The 25,409-nt window shown below is 43.6% G+C and overlaps 1 protein-coding gene across 1 annotated transcript in view; it reads right to left on the bottom strand.

Annotated features, from left to right (window-relative positions):
* The window catches only part of LOC128691593 (uncharacterized), a 105,157-nt gene extending 93,234 nt beyond the window's left edge, over positions 1-11,923 (bottom strand). Inside the window, exons 1-4 of the mRNA XM_070088962.1 lie at positions 11,919-11,923; positions 10,861-11,016; positions 6,130-6,220; positions 5,456-5,756 (exon numbers count right to left, since the gene is read on the bottom strand). Coding sequence (XP_069945063.1) covers positions 5,456-5,756; positions 6,130-6,220; positions 10,861-11,016; positions 11,919-11,923 — 553 coding nt within the window. The remainder of the gene's footprint in view (positions 1-5,455; positions 5,757-6,129; positions 6,221-10,860; positions 11,017-11,918) is intronic.
* Positions 11,924-25,409: the final 13,486 nt, after the last annotated feature.

The following is a 25,409-nucleotide window of genomic DNA, read 5'->3' as shown; positions in this document are numbered from 1 at the left end:
CCTCAAATACTCTAATTCTGATCATGCTACTATCTGTCCTGGAAATTTATTGTACGAGATCACTGGCGCACCTCAGCTGAAAGTCTTAAAACCAACTCAGACTTCAAACTCCTTCTTGACAGATATTCTTACGAAACGTACACCTCAACCGAGACCAGACAAAAACTTCTTAACGCAGGCTTCACTATTATTTGGTCTCCTGAGCACCGCGACAAATGCACAGTGATCACAAAACATGTAGACTATTCTCTCCTGACTGTCTATGACACAGACAAAGAAGACTTAATCAAAGACATTAGTACTAAGAACAAAGTCTCTGTTGACGATATTTACAGACCTGAAAACTCTACCATCCTCAAAATACGCTGTTCAACTCCTTCTGATGCCTCTACACAGTTCAGTCAAGGGATCCTTGCCAAGACCACGCGCATTTCTCCACTCTCTTCACTCCGAACTTCCACCCCATCACACAATGTCTGAAATGCTACAAATTCGGCCACGACAAAAACTCATGCACATCCACACAAATCTGCTCCAGATGTTCAGCAACTGGCCACTTCTGGAATACTTGCAACCTCCCCCTTAAATGTTCTAACTGCGGCGGGTCACACACTGCAGTTGCAAATTCCTGCCCCTCTAGAATAAACATTCTCTCCTCCCTCAGAGCTAGCCAACCTCCCTCCCTCCCCAACCCCTTCCCTGCACCTCCCCCCCTTCCATACCTTCCTCCCCTACCCACAATGCCTGGGCCTCCCCACGCACTTGGTCCTCCTCTTCTGCTCTACACACATCAAACACCAACACACAGGCTACAAGCACCTCTTCTTCTACACCTACACCCACACTAGACTACAAAACTGTCAACTCGCCACTGCTGCCCACTCTTCGATGGTAATCTCTCAAGCTTACCAATCAGACTACTCACATGTCCTTAACTTAATCTTGTCTGCCAACAATCTTCCCTCTTTAATTATCCCTCCTTCCTGCTTCTCTTCTAAGCCCACTACAACCTCTCCCTCCTCCCTCTCTCCCACTCCCCCACTTCTTACACCCACCAGCTCTCCTCCTCCCCTACCCCTCTTCACTACTTCCACCTCTCCCACCAACACCCCTATTGCTGCAGCTCCGACCACACCTCCCCCCACCTCCTTACCCACTTCCTCATCCCAACCAAAGCTTCCACTTCCTCATCCTCTACCAAAGCTTCCACTTCCTCTGCATCCACCTTCGCTCACTCCTCCACCACAACCAAAACTTCATCCAGGTCCAACTCCACCTCCTCCAGACAAAACCCACTCAAACCTAAACCTGCCCCAACTTCTGACAGACCAAAGAACACAAAACTAGATCCTTCTATTCCTCCCCTTCCAAAAAACGGGTCCGTAACACCTACAAACACACATCCACTGATGGCACCACTATTACGGTCTTTAATCCAAACTCCTCCCCCGACATTAACTTTGCTATGACGAAACCATTAAATCATGTTTAAGGTGATTCAGTTCAACGTACGTTCTTACTTTACAATTAGACACCTAATGGCCGAGCTCCTTGAAGCAGAGAGGCCAGATATTGTTTTACTAAACAGTACCTGCCTCAAAGCCCCTCAACGTATCCGCCATTATGATTATACTTCACTGCAGTCCCCCTCTGATCCCCACGATGGTGTTGCAATCCTTGTCAAATCCAATAAAAAACATGAATTTCTCCCAATCCCTTTTATTCACCAACACTGTCTTGCAGTCAGAATACACACCCACCTTGACTCCTTTATCTTTTTCACCACCTATGCTCGCCCAGACACTACTCTCAACATACACGATCTTTCCTTAGTCTTCAACTACACCAACACACCAACATATCTACTAGCTGACATGAATGCCAAACACACCGTCTTTCATCACACCAGTAACAACCAACTTGGTCACCAATTACTCAACTTCACAAACCATAAACACATAATTCACCTTGGCCCAGACTTCAACACCTTCTACAACCACACGGGCCAAAGCAAACCTAACATCATTCTGGCAAACCAAGCCAGCTCTCTATTTCAACACTACATTTCACCTGGCCCTATTACAGGCTCTGATCACATCCCAGTCATCTTACACATCTCCAACCCTATCCTCATCCCAACCACACCTTCCTTCTCCTACAAGAACACTGACTGGGATGCTTTCAAACAACACATTGACAATACTAACCTCATCTATGACTACAATAACAAACCTATCTCTGACATCGACACTCAACTTGATCTCATCCAGGACACCATTACACAAGCAGCCAACATCGCAATACCAAAGAAAACTCACACCACTCGTTATTCCTTCAAACTCTCAATCAGAACAAGAAGACTATCTGCTACCACAACCGCTTCCTCTACAAAACACATAGATTTAATCAAGTCCGATTAGATCTCACTTACCTTAGAAACAACATTCTACACAGCCTAGACCAAGACCACAACAATCACTGGTCACAACTCATACAACAAGCAGACAAACAGCGTATTAAAAACACTAAAGCCTTCTGGAACTTTATCGAAAAAAGTCAGAGGCACAACTCCCACCAACAAATTCAAACACATCACTCACAACAACACACACATCTCAGACCCGCAGGCTGCCACTAACATCCTTCAAAGTAAAAGGACACAAGTGCAACTAATGTGACATCATCTCATGAAATTCAGAGACGCCCAATTAGTGATCAAAGAAACTAATTTCCGCAGACGCAAGTGCCTCGAATCAGCACTGATCGCTGTTTCGAATACAATTAAACAAAACAACGGCAGCTTCACCATGTCCGAAGTCTTGGCAAGAATCCTCCTGAAAACAGTAAACCCCGCCATCACATAGTCTCTCCTGTTATACTACACAAAGCACATTACAGAGAGTGAACACTGAAACAAGCTGCCTCTTTCCAGTCTATATTTGTCCAACTTATTTTTATGTTACCCAAGTAATAGCTTTTATATCTTTTTATTCATGTACGAATTAATTGCTCTACCATATTGTATTACTTTTGTCACTACTACTACTACTACTACTACTACTACCACTAGTGAACATCGAAATGGTACCTCACTAGTATTGCACCTCACTCTGAGCCTTTATATACCCTCTGTGTCCATGTATTGTTTGTAATGGCTTGATAAAGCTCCTGGAGAGCGAAACGTTGCCACAATAAAATGTCACATTAGTTGTACTTGTGTCCTTTTACATATTGTCGGTAATTCTACCAACTTTATTACAACATCCTTCAAACACATCTAGGAGAACATCTTCCATCCTCACCCACCTCACCCTAACGCTATTCAACACATTCAGAGCATAGAACACTGAAACAATACACACACACAAGAAACAACGCCAGACAGCCACATCCATCTGGACTCTCTTACCTCCTCCCAAGAACTCGACACTCCTTTCACCAACACAGACATTAAACTCTCCTTAGACACCTTCCTCCCAAAGCTCCTGGTGCCTCTGGCCTAAACCATATTATCCTAAAACACCTTCCTGACTCTATCATTACTGCCTACAAAAACCTCCTCAATGCCTCCCTTGCCTCTGGATACTTCCCTTCCCTCTTCAAAGCTGCTACTGCTATCCTCCTTCCTAAACCCAAAAAAGACCACTCTGACCCTAGAAACTATCGCCCTATCAGCCTCCTCGAAACTTTAGGAAAACTCTTTGAAAAACTCATCAACCATCGCCTTCGCAGATACCTGGAACACAACTCTCTACTTTCTGATGGCCAGTTTGGTTTCAGAACTCACAGATCCACACAGGATGCCATTAACATCATTCTCAACTTCATCCACATAAATATAAAACAAAGAAATAGGACAGCCCTGGTTGCAAAAGACGTTTGAAAAAGACCATACCACGGGCGGGGATAGAACCCGCGATATCCCCGCCCGTGGTATGGTTTGTTTGCAATCGTGTCATTACGATTTCGTGAGTCACCTTGAAAAAGCTTTTGACACTGTCTGGCACGAAGGGCTCAAGTAAAAACTCTGCACTAACTTTAACCTGCCTCTCACTACTCGTAAACTCCTCTGCAACTTCCTAGACGGCCGTACCATGAGAATCAAATTCCAAGGCTGTTACTCTGACTACTTCACACTAAATGCCGGAGTACCACAGGGATCTGTCCTCTCCCCTACCCTCTACATTTTATACACTAACGACATTCCAACACCTGTATACCACAACAACATCACACTAGCCTATGCAGACGACATTACACAACTAACCACTCACGCCAATATAGATACACTCACACACAAAACACAAAATGAGGTCGACAGGATAGCCATCTCGGAACAAAAATGGAGGATCAAATCCAATGGAGCTAAATCCAGCATTACGTATTTTAACTATAGGAAACGTGATCCTCCATTAACCATCGAGCTCAGAACAGCTGACACCCGCACTTACATCCCCATCACACAATCTGTCACTGTCCTTGGCGAATCTTGACTACCTTCTTCGCTTACACGGACACATTCACTCAAGGCATGCAATAGCTAGTAAGGCCCTTGCGGGCCTCTACAAGTTGAAACATGCCTCCCAACGCACCAAACTAACCTCTACAGATCCCTAATACGTCCTCTAATAACTTACTCTCCTCTAGCCCTCTCACTTGCAGCGAAAACAAACTTAAACTGCAGCGTGTCCAGAACAAGGCGCTGCGCTGGGTGCTTGATGTCAGATGGGAGGACTTTAAATTAGACATCCCTGCGTTGAATCTGTACTGGAAGACGCTCAGTGACAGACAGATAGACAAACTTGAGACACGACATGACTACTGGACCTCTCTCCTTGACGAAGACATTCACAGACCCACAAACCAACACAACATTTTCTACTCCTTGTATGATCCTGCTCCTAACCCTATTTACAAATAACCTTGGACTCTCTGACAGGTACCTTCTCTAACAGGTACCTTTTTCTGACCCACGTTCGCCTTAGCTTTTGGGTTAAGACATGGCTCAGTTCTACACTCCTCTCTAGCGCTGATCTTCGTCTGTCCCGTCCTTCCCGCTCACCCCACCGGAGTCCCAACAGAAGAGCCTGAATTTCTGTTCTCAATGTCTGTCCCACGATCGCCTTAGCTGCTGGGTTAAGAAGCCCTGGCTCTATTTCTCCGACTAAGAACACTCCTCTCCAGCGCTACTCTTCGTCTGTCCCGTCTTTCCCGTTCATCCCATTTGGGATCTTACCTGAACTTGTTCGTTCGTTCGTTCGTTGGACTCTCCAACCGCGAGTTCAAGCCCCGCCCGTGGTATGGTTTGACTGATTGTATTGTTGATAGTGCAGACTTGAGTATGTTCTTCAATACAACCATTATCAAGTCACAGCTGAGAAAAGAAAGGTCAAGTAAAGAGGGGAGGAGAAAATTTTAAGGTCAGGTGACGAAGACATGAGAAGAAAAAGCTTACCTTGCTGTAATAATATCCGAACGTAGCCGAAGGAGACCTGTAACCAGTAGTTGTGGTCATCACTCTTGAGAGAGCCGCAGGAATACATGAGGAACACTGCAGCAGCAAGCACCACAAGCATCACTAGGATGGTCGCCCACACCAGTGGTGCCAGGGGGAACAAGAAGCCCCAGGGGTCCACTTCGGGAACACCACGAACGCCCAGGATCCTCCAGTAGTCTATCACCATTGGTACAGTGAAGTCCACCGCCTCGGCTCGCCATCTATCGACCATAAACGGTCCAGCACCAATACTTACTTCCTGTAAGAAAATTGACCAGGTGTTAAGGAATTATCAAAATAGTCATTTAATTAAATACTCGAAGTAAACCGAGTTTGCTATCTAAATAGAATTCTTTATATAATTCATATATATTTGTTTTTAAATTTCACAATCAATTTCGCCTAAATTAATTAATATTGGAGTCCCTGTAACTTGATCTGTCTAGACTGAACCCCTTTATATTTCCTCTCCACTGCTACTCTCTCCAGTATTAAAGTCATGTCGATATTAGATTGGGAAAAGTGTTATAATATGTTTTAATCAGGTTAGACCAATGAAGGGAAACTATATATTTTTCACTTTGGGACGGCAAAATGATATTTTTTTCCAAACAATGCCTCGCTACACTGACCTCCCTCACCACCATGCCCATCATGCCGGTCCATGAACCATTATCGAGTCTAACACCCCAGACTGTGTCAGGAGGTTGCACGAAGGAGTACCTGGTGAGATATATAAATGTATACAATAATTTAAAGGTTACTTACCAACTGATGTATACTGAAAATTCGTGCTTTTATTGTAATAATTAAATGGAGTGCCAGGGTTAAAACCCTAGTTTGGCAGTTTTCTCACTATCATTCTTTTGAATGCTCCACATAAAATTACAAATCATGCACCTACCAGGAAATTCTTTCCTTCAAACCAGTTATGGAGTGATGATAGATGTAGCTCTTGTAACTTCTAAAGCCTTATCCCCCCTGTGGCATGCGTCGAAAATGTTACATTTATCCGTCGTTCATCACACACCCACTGGCATGCCCTTTCCACCAGCCAACTGGTAATTCAATATATATATATATATATATGTCTTGCCGAATATGTAAAACTGGTCAATTAGCAAGAACTCATTTAAAATTAAGTCCTTTCTAAAATTTTCTCTTACACGTTTAAAGATATAATTTTTTCATTAATGTTGACGTAAAAATTTATAATTTTGCACCAAAAGGCACTTAGAAAACTTACCTAACCTTATTATAACAAGAACAATTTATTTTAGCCTAACCCAACTAAATATATTTTAGATTTGTTTACAATAATTTAGTACTAAACAAACACAGTGAAATATATTTTTTTCGTTAAGTTCAGAATGATTTTGGCGAAATTATTGCATACACAAATTTTAACTTGTCCTATATGGCAAGATAAGCGTTGCTATTTAAGCCAAGATCGCAAGTTCTGCCTATTCGGCACGACATATATATATATATATATATATATATATATATATATATATATATATATATATATATATATATATATATATATATATATATATATATATATATATACAGTGGTCCTCCGCTTTTCGTAGTTCCCGGCAATCGTAAAATTCGCCAATCATAGAGGTATTTTCGTATAAAGATGGACTCGCTTTTCATAGGTTGACTCGCGAGTCGTAGTTCGTCCAGGACGCGTACCCACGGCGTGAGCCGGGGCAGCAGCCAGTCTGGCATTGTTTACCAGTGAGCGAAGGTCCCCTCACGTGCTCCAGCGAAATATTTCATAATATTCCATTTATTTTAGTGCTTGCAAGTACTAAATACGCTACCATGGCTCCAAAGAAAGCTCCTAGTGCCAAGCCTGTGGTAAAGAAGGTGAGAAATACGACTGAATTTAAGAAAACCATCAATGAACAATATGAAAGTGGTACAAGTGTGGCCGAACTGTCCAGGATGTATAAGAAACCTTACACAACCTTATGTTCTGTAGTAGCCAAGAAAAATGAAATAAAGGATGCTGTTGTTGCAAAGGTAGTAACTATGCTGACAAAAATGAGATCACCAGTACGGGAAGAGGTTGAGAAGTTATTATTGGTGTGGATAAATGAGAAACAATTAGCAGGAGATACTCTTATGACTTCGTTTATTTGTGAAAAGGCTAGGCAGTTGCATGAAGATTTGGTAAAGAAATTGCCTGCAAATAGTGGTGAAGTGAGTGAATTTAAGGCCAGCAAAGACTGGTTTGAGAGATTTAAGAACCGTACTGGCATACACAGTGTGATAAGGCATGGTGAGGCTGCCAGTTCGGACCACAAGGCGGCTGAAAAATATGTGCATGAATTCCAGGAGTACATAGGGGCTGAAGGACTGAAACCTGAACAAGTGTTCAATTGTGACGAAACAGGCCTCTTTTGGAAGAAAATGCCAAAGAGGACCTTCATTACACAAGAGGAAAAGGCAATGCCAGGACACAAGCCTATGAAAAACAGGCTGACGCTAATGTTCTGTGCTAATGCTAGTGGGGATTAAAAGTGAAGCCATTACTAGTGTACCATTCTGAAAATCCCAGAGTGTTCAGGAAAAACAATGTTATGAAGAGTAAATTGTGTGTGTTTTGGAAATCTAATAGTAAGGCATGGGTCACGAGGGAAATTTTCGTCCAGTGGTTCAATGAAGTGTTTGGCCCTAGTGTGAAGGAGTATCTCCTGGAAAAGAAATTGGATCTCAAGTGTGTGCTAGTAATGGACAATGCACCTGCTCATCCTCCAAACTTGGATGACCTAATTTTCGAGGAGTTTGGGTTCATCACAGTGAAGTTCTTGCCCCCGAATACCACTCCTCTCCTCCAACCCATGGACTAGCAGGTTATTGCAAACTTTAAAAAACTCTACACAAAAGCAATGTTTCACAGGTGCTTGACTGTGACCACAGACACTTGACCCTAAGGGAATTTTGGAGAGAACACTTCAGCATCCTCCACTGCATAACCCTTATAGGTATGGCTTGGGAGGGAGTGACTACCAAGACTTTGAACTCTGCCTGGAGAAAATTGTGGCCAGATTGTGTCGACAAGAGGGATTTTGAAGAATTTGGGACTGGCCCTAATGAGTCTATGTCTGTTGTAAAATCAACTGTGGCACTGGGCAGTTCCATGGGGTTGGATGTGAGTTTGGAGGATGTGGAAGAATTGGTGGAAGACCACAGTGAAGAGCTCACCACTGAGGAGCTGCAAGAGCTTCAGCAGGAAGAGTAACACATCGCAGCTCAGAATCTTGCTGCAGAGGAGGAGGAAGAGAGATGGAAGAAGGTGCCTTCTTCAGAAATTAAAGAGATTTTTACTATGTGGGGTAAGATGGAAAGCTTTATGGAGAAACATCACCCTAACAAGGTTGTTGCAAGCCAGGTTGGCAACATGTACAGTGACAATGTCTTGGGCCATTTTAGGGAAGTGTTAAAGAGACGCCAGAAACAGAGCTCTCTCCACAGTTATTTTGTGAGACAGGACTCCAGTGACTCTCAAGGTGGTCCTAGTGGCATTAAGAAACAGAGAAGAGAAGCAACCCCAGAAAAGCAAATGGTACCTGAGGTGTTGATGGAAGGGGATTCCCCTTCCAAACTATAAACAATCCACTCTCTCTCCTTTTCCTGTCTCCCATACACTAAGAAGAATCTCTAATAAAGGTAAGTGTTATGCTGTTAATGTTTAATTCATCATTTCCCATTGTATTGTTTATGTACTACATGCATATTTCATGTTAAAAATTTTTTTGTTTTAATATTTCTGGGTGTCAGGAACGGATTAATTGTATTTACATTATTTTTTATGGGGAAAATTGATTCGTAAATCGTAAATTTCGTTTATAGTAACGGCTCCAGGAACGGATTAATTACGAAGAGCGAGGGACCACTGTATATATATATATATATATATATATATATATATATATATATGTCGTGCCGAATAGGCAGAACTTGCGATCTTGGCTTAAATAACAACGTTCATCTTGCCATATAGGACAAGTAAAAATTTGTGTATGCAATAATTTCGCCAATATCATTCTTAACCTAACGAAAAAAATATATTTCACTGTGTTTGTTTAGTATTAAATTATTGTAAACAAATCTAAAATATATTTAGTTGGGTTGGGCTAAAATAAATTGTTCTTGTCATAATAAGGTTAGGTAAGTTTTCTAAGATTCTTTTGGAGCAAAATTAAAAATTTTTACATTAAAATTAATGAAAAAATATATCTTTAAACGCATAAGAGAAAATTTTAGAAAGGACTTAATTTTAAATGAGTTCTTGCTAATTGACCAGTTTTACATATTCGGCACGACATATATATATATATATATATATATATATATATATATATATCGTGCCGAACAGGTAAAATTCTCGATTTTGGCCTAAATAGCAACACTCTTCTTGCCGAATAAGGTAAACAAAAATTTGTGTATGCAATAATTAAGAAAAAATCGTTTTGAACCAAACGAAAAAATATTTTTCATTATTTTTTTTATTATTAAATTATTTCAAACTTTTCAAAAATGTATTTAGTTAGATTAGGCTAAATTAAATTATGCTTCTTATGATAAGGTTAGGTAAGATTTCTAAGGTTCTTTTGCTAAAAGAAATTTTAATTTTTACATTAACGTAAATGAAAAAAAATCTTTAAACTTAAAGAGAAAATTTTTGAAATGACTTAATTTTAAACGAGTTCTTGGTAATTGACCAGTTTTACCTATTCGGCACAACATATATATATATATATATATATATATATATATATATATATATATATATATATATATATATATATATATATATATATATATATATATATATATATATAAAGAATATATTTCTTCAAGGGGAAAATTCGTTGAGAGAATTAAATCCCTTCAGTATAAAAGTCGGTAATGTTCATGAAATTCGAAATGTTATGATGAAACAATAATTTACGTAGAGCAGACTTGTTTAAAGTCAAAGATTTAAGGATCACTAATACGTAAGAAGACGAGTAAGAGAGAAGCAAGATTTCCTCTCATAAAGTATTGTGCACGCTTAGAAAAACAAGAAATGTGTATGGAATTGCGAATAGGCTAAATATTTATGTCTACCGCCCTGTGACTGGCTTTTCTTGTCCCTTGCACAATTAGTCTATGCACAGTGTGATAAGACACACGCGCAACACTTAAGCATCTTCATTCTGAAGCGTTTCGCCTATACAGTAGGCAATACGTTTCGGATTAAAGATGCTTAACTGTTGCATATATGTCTTACTGCATTTTAATATGCTATGTCATGCACATTCACTACTGTCATGTTTATTCTTAATATTCTTGGGTTTACTTACGTGAAGTTAAGGGCACCAGAGAGGTATTCTATCAGCTTTACCAAGGAGCCCTGAAACTGAGCCCTGGGAACCCCCGAACTTGGGTCATTTACCGGGACTAGTCTACCAAATCCAGACTCCACGATCGCCACCAGCAAATTCGGCCGGTTGTGGAACCTATAAGAATTAGGGAAACAAATATTTAAAAACAAATATTAAGATTCTTATTGTTTCTTTATTCTTTTTATTCTTTTTTTTTTGTATACGTTCTTGCTCGCTTTTAAAATATTTCGTAACATACACACACACACACACACACACACACACACACACACACACACACACACACACAAAAATATATATATATATAAATATAAATAAACACTGCAGTAGCCAAGGACTCGAACCCATGCTGCTTTGGCCTGCTTCATGGTGGGCGAAAACACATGACACCCTAATCCACTGGACCATACGATCCTTAAGAGTAGCGCATCCAGAGGAACTGGATGTTGTACTCGCTACTCAAGGACACACGATGGTGTGGATGACTCTAGACTAATTTCATTCTAGTCCCTGTTTGGTGTACTAGTACAACGAGTAGTATTTTATATTATTGTAACCACAAACGAGTGGTGTTGATCAATAACAACACTTCACTAGCCAGGACTCGAACCCATGCTGCTTTGGCCTGCCTCATGGTGGGCGGAACAGGCCATGCCCATCCTAAAGTATCATCCCTTTCATGTATATATATATATTTAATAAAAACACTAACTACCAAAGAACTATATAACTTCTTACATTTAACATCTCAGCGTGAATCCTAACTGTTCCAGCTGATAGCTGGCCTTTCATCCTACCTAATTCCTTTTTACCAAAATTCGGAACGATTTCCTCGAGTCATGGAAAATGACACACAAGGGACACGAGCTAGATCTCGCAATTGGTCTTATCAGCGGAGATTATTCCATGAAAAGCTGTCGATGCAATCGTAGTAGTGGTTCATGCTAACCTTTCTATTGTTAGACTGTTTCTAACTACGCGAAGCTTATTGTAGCCTTCAAGGTCCAGTATCTAACAGCATTCTAATATATTTATAATCCACGAATGAGCTCTGAGGAGCTGGATCAAATATTTGAAATGTAAAATCTGTGAAACGTATCTTTGTACATGTAATATAGTACACTACCAATATGGAACCCACAAGCTATTCGTGAAACTACTCTCTGGGCCGGTGTATGAGGGGCTTGTTGATCGCTTCCAAGATATCAGCGTGGACGTGACCTCTGCTGTGTGTGTGCCTATGGTGGATGTCTCACGACAATACACGTGGGAAAAGCTGCGTAAAGTGCCCTTCGAAGCAGATGAGGTAGATATCCGCCGTGTTTTCAGCAGATATGGAATGATACACGTTGCACAACTAGTCAAGAGGATGGCTGGGGCGTATGCTGGTCTCCCTGAGGGCACGTTTACCCTTAAGATGTCTCTGAACCAGCCCATACCATCGTATGTGTACTTTGATCACTTCTGCACACAGGTAATAGTGTCGTATGCTGGACAACGCCGGACGTGCCGCCTCTGCGGAGAGTATGGTCATGGCGGTGGAGTGTGAGAAGCGTGGGCAGGCCAAGAGGCTGGCCGGTGGAACACCTGATGATGAGCAGGGGAGTCCCATACCTGTCCGACAAGGAGATAGAGGGCGTGGTCGACTTCGAGGTGACGAGACTGAGGCGACAGAGGTGTGGTCGGAACCAGAGCTGGTGACTAACGAGTTGCCTGCACTGCTGGTGGTACAACAGGCTTGTGGGGAGGACCAGGTGTGGGCGGAAGTCATGGAATTTAATGCAGCAATAGCGATGATGTTACACTCCATGTTCCCGTCTACAGATGAGGTTTCCCAGGCAGTGCAGCTGGCCAGTCCGGAGCTCGTGTCTGTGGAGGAGAGCGGCAGGAGGCGGCAGTGGGTGCTGGTGCAGCCGGTGGGGTCGTGCTGACCCCTGGTCACGTGGCCTCGGCGACAGCAGTGGTGGAAGTTCACCTTGAGAACACTCCGGTCACGGGCATGGAGGAGGACATTGTGTCGAGGAAGCGGGTGGCTGCAACGTCGGACTCTGACGACGTCCTGACGCCGGTTCAACGTACAGGAAAGAAGGCCTGGGCAGAAGGGGGTCGTTGTGCAGATGGAGGCAAGCAGCACCAGATGGTGGTGCAAAGTGGGACAGGTGACGTGCGTGGAGAGCATGCAAAGGCGGCCCCCAGGGCCCTGGCAGGCATGCACAAGGAGCAGTGGGGAAGAGGGGGCAGAAACCTTAGCTAAGGCCTCTGCTGTATGACTATTAATGCTAATGGTTTTTGTGAGAGTGAAGCGTGAATGGTTGCTATTGTTTTTGTGTCGGCATCGCATAGGTGTAGTTTTAATTCAGGAACATAACTGTAAGGTTGGCAGGGAGTTTGAAGTGAAAGGTTATTGGGGTTTTGTTATGCGTTCAGCTCGGTTGAAGGGGAGGTGGCGATCTTGATCCAGATGCGGAGGCGATGGGTGGTTTTGCGACTTTCTGGGAGACGCTCGAGGAGGAAAGCGGGTCATTGAGAATGTGGTTAGTTAGCGGGGCGGATTGGCGAAGTAAGGGGTTCGTAAATTCTATGTCTGTAAGGGGAAGAGGATCAATCAATTGCGTTACAGCTTGTCTAATTACCTGGAACATCGTTTAAGGAGTTGTTATGGTATAGAAGTGTTGATGGGGGTATATCATGTGGAGGAGATAAACGCATTGAAGGGGAGGATCATGGAGTTGCAGGACGAGTGATTTGAGGCTATGAGGGTACAGGCAGAGGTGGACGAAGTGTTATGGGGTGATAGACCGTCGACTGTGTGGCATGCAAAGAGTACGTAACCTTTATTCGGCGCATGGACACACCCTCATTTACAGGCTATCTCCCCCAACCAGCGAACCAGGTTGCTAAGAGTTGATGATGGGGCCCCATCGTTCAACTAGTGACCAGGTTCTAGCCAATAAGAAGGTGGGATTGACAATCGCAGAGGTTATGTGGATACCGCTCTCCTGTCTGCCCTTGTCATTCCCACTCTAGAGCTGGTTGAAGCACGGTCTGCTATCTTGTGGCTTCTATTTCTGCCTTGCTTACCGTGGAGTGCACTATATTTATCACTGTACATAGTGTACATATTGCTGTTATAATTGGTGAAGGATAATATAAGTCTAAACTTTTTCTACTGTGTTTATTTGCTCCCATTACACCTGGGATAACAGGCCATTTGAAATCCTAGGTTGTAATATGGGTAGCCTGTCCGAGAGCTGGACTTAGAGAAACGGTTGAGCTTAGGGTGAAGCTTGTAGCAGGAACATTGTGTAGCTTGCTGTTTCGCTTCGCTTTACAAATTTTGCGTGTCAGTTGCTTATGATCAGCCTTGCTATTGTGTGATCGTTCAACAGCTCGCTACTAGCTTGTTCAGTGTGCTCGCTTCGCTACGGTCAATCTTGTGTGCAGTCGGCTTTGCTTGTATGCGTATTCTGCAATCGTACTGTGCATAGCTAAGCGTGTTCTGCAAATTAACGTGTTACGTTGGGGTATTCGTACTGTGCATAGCGAATAACTTATGCCACCTAGACGAGTCAGACGCCTGGTGTCGGCATATACTTTGCATAACCTACCTAAATTGTCCCTACAGCGTTGTTGGCAAATTGCTCGTTCCATTGGCATTCCCTATAAACGCACTCTCACAGCTGCGCAACTGCGTTCACTTATTGCTGACATACTTATTGAAGAAGAGATGGCACATCAAACTCCTCCCTCTACGGGAGCTAGGGAAAAAACTCTTATGTTCTCGCATGAGGAAGATGATACACCTACGGAGCAAAATGGTCAGTATGGTGCAGCTGGGTTGTCTCAAGGTGAATCAGCGTCGTTGGCACTTGAGCTGGCAAAAATCACGCTGGAGCAAACTAGGGAACAGAGAGCATTCGCAAGGGAAGAATTTGATAGGGAAAGAGAAAGGAGGCAGTTTTCGCATTCTGTAAACGATTTCAGTTTACAAAAAGCAGTACAGCTTGTTCCCCGCTTCAATGAGGCCGAACCAGAGCAATTTTTCGAAAGCTTCGAAAATCAGGCTCGAGCCTTGAGGTGGCCGGAACAGCACTGGGCAGCGTTGGTTCATACAGCATTATTGGGTAAGGCACAGGAATTTACGTCGGTATTAACTGACGCTGAATTCTCTGATTATCAAGTAGTGAAGACCACAGTGTTGGGAGCATATACATGTATCCCAGCTAAATATCGTAAGACCTTCAAATTGAACAGGCGGCAGCTTGGTCAATCCCTGGTGGACTTTGTGAGACAGCAAACCAAAGCTTTTACCAGCTGGTATAAAGCGAGTGGTGTCTCTAACTTTGAGGAGCTGGTGCAGCTTATTCTGATTGATAACCTGCTGGAGTCTGTGGGACCAGAGGTTCGTGTCTTTCTGCAGGATCGTGACTTAACCACTGCATTGGAGGCGGCCAGGTTGGCTGATACCTTCGAAACGAACCGCTCCTTGTCCGAGCGGTCCCGTCTCTCTTTTCAACAGTCTGGCGTGAGCAGAGATCGACAACATTGGAGAATGAAGTGCCAGCCGGAGGGAGAGCGTCTACGTCATCCAACCAAGTCACCTGGTGAGCCACGCTTCTCAACATATGGTCCCCCTGCGGAGAGGCAAACTACTTATGGAGCATCTCGACAACAATATCCAGAGAGGCACCAGCCAGAACGACACCACTTGCAACGTCATCAGGGAGTAAAGGGCAAGCCTGTCGTCTGCTTCAGGTGCAATAAAGTAGGTCACATCAGTTCCAACTGCCCCCAAAAACCTCAACCCATCGGGAAAATCTCTAATATCCCTAGTAACATGTCCCCTAGAGAAGTAGAAAAAGGTATGGCCCCTTATTATTGCGAAAGTCTTATTTCCCTTCAGGAAAACTCAGAACCAACTAAAGTAAATACCTTTAGAGATACTGGAGCATATTGCTCACTTGTCAGAGAAGGAATATTACCCCTTTCAGAGAATACTTCCTTGAATTCCTCAGTTTTATTGGAAGCCTATGGAGGAGCTATATATTCAGTTCCTTTGCATAAAATTTATGTACAGTGCAAATATTACACTGGGTACTTGACTGTAGGTATCTCAAAAGGATTTCCCATGAAAAATGCCATGTTATTACTGGGTAATAACATTACTACTGTTACTTCGTGTCCTGAACCTATAATGATTAATGCTTCTCCAGTGTTGGCCATAACTCGGGCAACATCCCAAGGGTTGTCTGGAGAGAATGTTGACCTATCCTTGGACGACTCCGATCTCGGAATAGCCACATTGTTTTACGAGGAAAACTGGCCAGAGCCTCGTAGATCAAGTGAACAGACCCCGATCAAGCCTTCCTATTCCCAGGTTGCAGGATTGCCAGATGTCTCTGTTTCCATGCCCGAGGGACTGTCCTTCCGGGAGGAACAACGAAAGGACCCTTCTTTAAAATTCGCTTTTCAGGCAGCCATGGGTAAATCCTCTTGGGGTCATCCAGTCAAGTATGAAGTTAAAAATGATTATTTGGTTTGCACTGAGACTGGTAAGGAGAAAGAGGGCCGGCAATTATACGACAGGTTAGTGGTTCCAACCAAGTATAGACCTCAGATATTAAATATAGCTCATAATACGTCATCAGGAGGTCACTTAGGAATTACAAAAACCTTGTATAGAATCACAAAAGAATTTTATTGGCCAAAATTAAAGAAAGATGTGAAGAATCATATTAGGTGTTGCCGAGAATGTCAGCAAGTTGGAAAACCTGGACATTCCATTAAACCTGCACCTCTCCAACCCATACCTGCTGATGGAGAACCTTTTGCAGATTTAATTATAGATTGTGTAGGTCCACTACCTAAGTCAAAGTCTGGAAATCAGTATTTATTTACAATTATGGATAAAGTAACCAGATATCCTGAAGCGATCCCAATGCGTAGTATCAATACTAAAGCTATTCTCAAAGCTTTAACAAAATTCATTTCTTGTTTTGGCATTCCTAAAACTATACAAAGTGATCAAGGTACTAACTTCACTGCCAAAGCATTTAGGGAAGTATTAACTAGGTTAGGGATAATTCACAACTTATCCACTGCCTATCACCCTCAGTCCCAAGGCGCCTTGGAAAGATTCCACCAAACATTAAAAACAATGATGAGAAGTTTTTGCATGCACTTTCCGACAGATTGGGATGAATCTCTACCGTTGTTGCTGTTCTCAGTACGAGAGACGGTGCAAGAGTCTACAGGGTATAGTCCGTTTGAGCTGATCTTTGGGCACAATGTACGAGGTCCTCTTCGGGTGCTCAAAGAAGGATGGATGGGAGAAGACGTAAGCTCAGCACTCTACAACCCGTCTTCAAGGTTGCAGGTGGCACGTGAGTTGGCCACGGCTAACCTAAAGATAGCTCAAAGTAAGATGAAACAGAGGTATGACAAAAGTGCACAATTCCGCTCCTTCCATCCAGGAGACAAGGTGTTGGTGCAGGAACCTATACCTGGCCACACCTTGAAAGCTAGATTTACGGGACCTATGCAGATAGTAAGTAGATTATCTGATTTAAATTATGTGGTAGCTCCCATTGATAAGACCTCAAAAACAAAAACTTACCACATTAATCAAATCAAGGCCTTTCATACACCAGATAAAGTCCCAGTAATGACTCTGTCCTCTACCTCTGAGGACGACTCTGACTCTTTGCACTCTATCTCTGAAATTAATACTAAACTTTCAAATTCTGTCCTCCTCAAGGATCCTAGCCCGTTAATGGATGGATTATCTGAAATACAAGCAACCAATTTAACTGAGCTTCTACAGTCATATCCTAATATTTTTTCGGATGTGCCGAAAAAATGTACGTTAGGTTACCATGATGTAGATGTGGGAAAATCTAAACCAATTAAACTCTCCCCCTACAGAGCTAATCCTGAAAAGCAAAGGCTACTTCAGCAGGAAGTAGACTTCTTGTTAGAACATGGTTTAGTGGAGGAGTCATCTAGTCCATGGGCTTCACCGTGCATCCTAGTAAAAAAGGCTGATGGAGGGTTTCGTATGTGCACAGACTACCGTAAAGTGAACGAGGTCACAATCACAGATGCTTACCCTCTTCCTCGTCTGGATGACGTAATTGACTTTGTGGGTAAGGCTACTTTTGTGTCCAAATTAGATCTCCTTAAAGGTTACTATCAGGTACCTTTGACAGATAAGGCGAAGGAAATCTCTGCCTTCGTGATTCCAGGAGGTCATTATCAGTATACAGTTACCCCCTTCGGAATGAAAAATTCCCCCTCTTCATTCCAGAAACTCATCCATCAGGCTATTAAAGGACTTGAAGGCACGGCAGCATACCTAGATGATATTGTTGTGGTGTCTGATACTTGGGATCAACACCTACTTAGACTTAAAGCTCTGTTTGAGACCTTTAAGAATTCCCAATTAACAGTTAATTTATCTAAATCTTCCTTTGGCCAGGCCACTGTCACTTTTCTAGGCCATGAAGTAGGTAGTGGTAATGTTGCACCTAAACTTGCTAAAGTTCTTTCGATTAAAGATTATCCAGTTCCTCATGATAGGAAATCTCTTCAACGTTTCCTAGGCATGATAGGATTTTACAGAAGATTCTGTAAGAATTTCTCAGATATTGTAGCCCCTCTTACCTCTCTTACCAGTCATAAAGTTCCCTTTATTTGGACGTCAGATTGTAACACTGCTTTTAATAAAGCAAAAAGATTATTGTGCTCTGCACCCATTCTCCTGTCTCCAGACTTCTCCAAACCTTTTTCATTACAGGTTGATGCTTGTGAGTCTGGGGTTGGGGCGGTACTATTACAAATCGGGAACAAGGAGCTGCAGCCAATCGCATACTTTTCAGCTAAGTTCCAGCCACATCAGAGAGCTTACTCTACCATTGAAAAAGAAGCCCTCGCGCTGGTAATGGCTTTGGAACATTTCGATGTTTATGTGGGCCAGACATCGCAGGTGGTCACAGTCTACAGTGATCACAACCCGTTAGTCTATCTCCAAGCCATGAAGAATCACAACACAAGGCTTATGCGTTGGACGCTCAGGCTGCAGCCCTACAACCTAAAAATAAATTATATTGCCGGCAAAGAAAATGTGTTGGCAGACTCTTTGTCAAGAGTCTAGTTTAATATTTTATTTAGGTTAGGATGTATTTGTGGTAACCCCCCTTTCAAGCTCTTTTTTTTATCCCCTGATGTGGGGTTTTTTTTTTTAGTGAGGGGATACGGGCTACCGTCCGCTTGTATCTTGGACCTATGTTGGCCTATCTGACTGCTGTCTCACTCTGAGTTTAGGGTTTGGCTTTTGGTCACTAGGAAAGCTGAGCTCTATCTAAGAGTTGGATGGTGGAGAGGATAGGCGGTCCCATTATTTTGTGCCATGGCGGCACGGTTACCACTGGGAGGTGGCAGCCTAATCCTGAGCCTTCTCGGGGGTGGGGGTGTGGCATGCAAAGAGTACGTAACCTTTATTCGGCGCATGGACACACCCTCATTTACAGGCTATCTCCCCCAACCAGCGAACCAGGTTGCTAAGAGTTGATGATGGGGCCCCATCGTTCAACTAGTGACCAGGTTCTAGCCAATAAGAAGGTGGGATTGACAATCGCAGAGGTTATGTGGATACCGCTCTCCTGTCTGCCCTTGTCATTCCCATTCTAGAGCTGGTTGAAGCACGGTCTGCTATCTTGTGGCTTCTATTTCTGCCTTGCTTACCGTGGAGTGCACTATATTTATCACTGTACATAGTGTACATATTGCTGTTATAATTGGTGAAGGATAATATAAGTCTAAACTTTTTCTACTGTGTTTATTTGCTCCCATTACACCTGGGATAACAGGCCATTTGAAATCCTAGGTTGTAATAATGTTGCATTGTGGATAGGGTACTTTCACAGAGTCAGTTAGGCCTGCCAGGTAGGTCGATAGTGGCAGGGCATAGGATCCTCAGGAACTTTGTAAAGGAGATAGGGTTGTTGGCGTTGGACTAAAAGGGAGCTTCCTATACAGTAGAGTGGAAGGCTTTATGGAGTATTCTCTTATGCCAGGGCTTTGGGAAAGAAATAGTGAGGTGGGTGGAGACGTTGCATAGGGGGGTGCACGTTCACGTGGGGGGGTAGTTATGGGCAGAGCTCTACGACAGGGGTGCCAATTGTCACAATTATTGTTTACGTGAGTGCAAGACCCCTTTTATAGGTTAGCTGGGGAGAGGATATGGGGGAGAGAGGGGGTGGTGGGGAGGGAATGGGCTGGACAGGTGGGGTATATGGATGACATGACTATTCTGGTAGACGAGAGGACGTGTTTGGGTGAAGTGGGTGAGGTTGTCTGACTGTATGGGGGCGTGACTGGCATGGTCGTGAATGTGGAGAAGTCTCTCATCTTGAGTTTGGGCATGTGGGAGCAGAGAGTGGGATGGAGTTGTCCAGTGGTGCAGAAGTGCATGGGAGTTTGAAGATCTGTGGCATTGTTTATGCGAGGAACCTCGCATGGCCGCAAAAGGCTAATTCGGATCGGTTGGTGGATTGCATGGAGAAGCAGTTGGGGATGCTGTGACCATCCCACTTAACCCTGTTGCAATGAGCAATTGTGGTAAACATGCTGTTGTATAGTAAGGTTTGGTATGTTGTAATGTGTTCCCCTTGACAGGACCGGTGATTCGTCACATCCAATGGAGGGTGTTCAGGTTTTTGTGGGGTTCAGGGTGTGACTAGCTGAGAAGCGAGGGGTAATATTGCCTGTGCGTCGGGGTGGTTTAGTCTTTTGGATTTGTGGTAGTGGGTTAAATGCGTGTTTACATGGCGAGAGGTACTGAGAGTGGGGGGTTTCTGTGAGGAGCAGTTGGGGAAGGTGCAGGAAGTGCTGCTGGGCTTGTATAGGGGGCAAGGTTGTGGGAGTGTGAGACGGTCCTAAGTGCAATGGCACTGGCCCAGGAGTCTGGTAAACTCAGGGTGGGGGTCTTGCAAAGGGTGCTCATGGGGAGTGAAGTGACGCCGGTGGAGGGGATTTACCCAATGTATGATTGGGGAAACATTTGGAGGCGTTTCAGCGGGATGTGGTCAAGACCAAGGGTGCGTGAGGTGATCCAGTTTTTGCATGGCATTTTACCGTCGGGTATGGTACTGAGGGATAGGAGGGTTGGGGGGGAGGGGCAGTGTGGGATATGTGGGGATGAGGGAACTGCACTTAATATCGTGTTTTTTTGTGAGGGGTTGGGGGAATCAGGGAATGGATTAGTCACGACATGGCGAGGGTTGGGGCGAGGAGCGTGTAGGTGCTGAGGGCACTCAGCTTGGACGTGGGGGGAGGTCGAGGGTGTGGCATGTGCTATCGTGTACGTGATGGTAGATTTTGTCTACATCTCGTGGAGCATGAGGGGGACGGACGAGTGTGGGGTGTGGAAGCGGGTACTTTCGGCAACGTTCTATAGAACGGCATATAGGAATAGGGACAATTATGGAAATAGGTGCCAGGTGAGAACAGGGTTCAGGCAGGGGCAGGATGCATCGTGACAGGTGTGGTGTGGACTGCTACATGATGGCAGCGTCAGTGCATGGAGTGTCTGGGGTATCTGCTAGCGTGCGCCTCGAGAGCAGTGGGTGGATGTCCAGTGTTTTGTGTGAAATTAGTCTGATATGTGCTGTTTGGATGTGTCTGTGGACTGTGGCACAAGAGGTGTGTTTGGTCCTGCATGGTGTTGTCGCTGCTTGTGCCTGTGTGCGCCAAAGGTAAGCTGGCATGGTTGAGGGTGGCATATGCTGCGTGTGTGTGACTGCATTTTAGCCTGGCGCCAATGTGCTTTCACGGCGTGGTGTTATGTTATGCTGTGACATGTTCTGTTATGCTATGTTGTATAATGTTCAATTATGTTATGTTGCGTAATATCAAGTTTTGCTGGTTGCTATGTTTAATATGCATGTATTGGCTTCTGTCGAAAAGTGCATGCCCGGCAGGGCTTCTAGGTCGCCTGTAAGGCACATTGTAATGTGTCAATTGTTATAGCTTGTGCATTATTGCTTGTATATGTTATAGCAAGGGTGGGTTGATTGGTAGGGTTGTGTTAGGGGGCGGGTAACTGCCGCCCGCAGCTATGTGGGGGTGGGATAGCATAGTAGAGTTATTTTGGTGCAGTTTTGGACATGCATGAGTGTTCTATATTCTCATGTCTGGAGACTGAAGCACTGTAGGTAAGGGTGGAATGTGTAACCGCTTACCTGTGGGGAGTTTACAATCTGCCATGAGATGGGGGGGATGTGGGCTGAGAGAGTGGCAGTCTGTGACTGATGGGTGCTGTTTTGTTACTATATGTCCATTTTATTACTCTATGTCCATTTTGTTATTATATGTCCACTGTACCATTAATATTGTCCGTGTTATAAATCATGTTGATTTCAAGGTAGGGTGCAGGATGGGGTGGTCTTTGGGGGGTGGGTAGTTTTCACCCCACCATTGGGCGGTGGTGGTGTGATTAGGTAGGGATGGCTTGTACATTGTTTTGAGCCTGTTGTGTGTCTCTTTTATATATGTATTTCATAATGTATTGACATGTTTTAAATAAACAAAAAAAAAATCTTCTGTTCATTTAAATTGTGATGACCGTGCACTTCCAGAAAGTCATTTCAGGAGTAATGAATGTGCGTTTATGGATGTCACAATACCTTGTTAGGAAACCGTCGTTGAGGTAAATAACTATGACTTCCGAAATAGTCATAACACAATTGCAAATAAACCATACCACGGGAGGGGTTAGAACCCGTGATGAGAGAGTCACAAAACTCCAGACCGACGCGTTAGCCACTGGGCCAGTTTGCTATATTGTAGTTAGCTGACCCAGTGGCTAATGCATCGGTCTGGAGTTTTGTGACTTTTTGATAGCGGGTTCTAACCCCACCCATGGTATTTTTATTTTTAAATAATAACCATTTTAAACATTTGTCAGAGGTAACCAAATGTATATTAAAATAATAAATTGCTTAGACTATTACAGCTACCAATTCACAAAAAGTTTCTCTTTAAGCAAAATTTAAAAAGAAAAAATATATGAATTACATTTTTCTTCAAACTCACACTGAGAACTTTTCCGGGAAGAGTGGGAGGTGTGAGGTGAGGAGGAGGCCACGACGAGGTGTCCAGGAGGCCACCTGCACAACCTGGGATCCCCGCGGACTATACGGCAGCTGGACGTAAACACTGCACCTGTAACACCAACTTATACACTAGTTCTTTGTTGAAATACTTTGCAACGTTGGTATAAACCTTGGTAATAAATACCGACAAGTTGGTTTAGAATGACACGTAAGCAAACACTATGACATATTTATTAGAAAACGTTTCGGTCCTGGGACCTTGATCACTTCTAACATACAGAGGTAGAAAGGCATTATATATATAGGCGGAGAGTGAGATGTGACGCACGTGACCTGAGGAATGTCATAAGAACATAAGAATGGAGGAACACTGTAGAAGGCCTACTGGCCCATGCGAGGCAGGTCCTTATCAAAACAACCTCTGCCTATGATTAGGACGGGTAGACGATGAAATCATGTGACTCCTGTGTTGTTGGGTTGGTGGTGCTTAAGTATCATGTATGCCAATGTTTTTGAAATTTTGTAGTTTCCAGTGTTGCGTTCTATAGTGTCGGTGACGGCGATTAGTGAGGCTTCTAGGCACCGTCGGCGTCTGAGGTCTGGTTCGGTGAGAACGAGTTGTGCCTCATTCCAGTTCATCAAATGTCCCGTGGAGTCTCTGTGGAGGACACAGGCGTACCTTACATCGTCTCTGTTAGAGGCATTTCGATGCTCATTCAAGCGGACTGCAAGATCTCTGCCTGTCTCGCCTACATATTTCTTGGGACAGAACCCACAGGGGATAGTGTAGACGCCTGCTGTAGAAGTTAGAGGTGTGGGGCTGCGTTTCCTAGACCTCACTCATCTGAGTCAGTCAACCAGAGATCGATGCAGTGAGATCAAGACTACCAGGTGCATCAGTCATTGCCCTCACAAACAGCGTGTTGCTTGGAGCATCTCCGGGAACTGATCTGCAGCTCTGTATGACCCTGGTGGGTTTAACGTATGGTTTTGATTATAATAATGAGAACTGATGCCAGTGACTCACTTCTCAGGAAGAAACTGAACGAACTGAGGAGGATTGAATAACGAATAGGCAATGTTGACACCCACGATGCATTGTACCTTCTCACAAAGTTCTGGAGACTGCTCATGTTAACATATTTCCTAAGATGCACACCATCATACATCATCCCTCTACTACATGAATGCGACAGTATCCTGAGGCATATTTTCTCGAAAGTACTCAACCTTACTCTAAAAGACGGGCAGTGGGACCAACCTACACTTCCAGTCAGACTAGGAGGTGATGTTCGCAAGGCATGACAGATTACACTATCTCCTTTCCTGTCCTCATTTGTTACATCCAGTGGACTTGTAGCCACACTCTGGGATAATCTAATGAGCTCTGAAACCAGACCTGCTTCCCCAGCAACTACAAACAGTCCCACTGAGATGGCCCAATAGAGGAGAATATAGCTTCAGCAATGCTTTAGTATCGAGAAAGGATAGAGCCCGCCTCCTAGCAGTGAGAATTCCTCATTCAGGGGACTTTCTGTTGGTTGTTTCTAACTCCTCCATTGGCACACGTTTCAATTCACAGACCATCCACATTGGCATTGCCACCCCTATTCTCTCCGAACACAGTTGTATTTGCGGTCATGAATTGGCAGACCGATGGTCGTGTGCGCCGTAGATCCAAGGGAAACATAGCAAAGTTAATAACATCATCAGTGAGATTAACAAGTTAAGGAAGCCTAGAGAACAAATGGATTTGTCAGTTAAAAATAGGAGAGGAGAGTTATTAAATGGAGAGTTAGAGGTACTGGGAAAATGGGAGGAATATTTTGAGGAATTGTTAAATGTTGATGAAGATAGAGAAGCTGTGATTTCGTGTATAGGGCAAGGAGGAATAACATCTTGTAGGAGTGAGGAAGAGCCAGTTGTGAGTGTGGGGGAAGTTCGTGAGGCAGTAAGTACAATGAAAGGGGGTAAGGCAGCCGGGATTGATGGGATAAAGATAGAAATGTTAAAAGCAGGTGGGGATATAGTTTTGGAGTGGTTGGTGTAATTATTTAATAAATGTATGGAAGAGGGTAAGGTACCTAGGGATTGGCAGAGAGCATGCATAGTTCCTTTGTATAAAGGCAAAGGGGACAAAAGAGTGCAAAAATTATAGGGGGATAAGTCTGTTGAGTATACCTGGTAAAGTGAATGGTAGAGTTATTATTGAAAGAATTAAGAGTAAGACGGAGAATAGGATAGCAGATGAACAAGGAGGCTTTAGGAAAGGTAGGGGGTGTGTGGACCAGGTGTTTACAGTGAAACATATAAGTGAACAGTATTTAGATAAGGCTAAAGAGGTCTTTGTGGCATTTATGGATTTGGAAAAGGCGTATGACAGGGTGGATAGGG

The sequence above is a fragment of the Cherax quadricarinatus genome, chromosome 26 (assembly GCF_038502225.1).
Source record: "Cherax quadricarinatus isolate ZL_2023a chromosome 26, ASM3850222v1, whole genome shotgun sequence".
NCBI lineage: Eukaryota > Metazoa > Arthropoda > Malacostraca > Decapoda > Parastacidae > Cherax > Cherax quadricarinatus.
The sequence above is the reverse complement of the archived record's forward strand: the minus strand, read 5'-3'. Positions and strand labels throughout refer to the sequence as shown.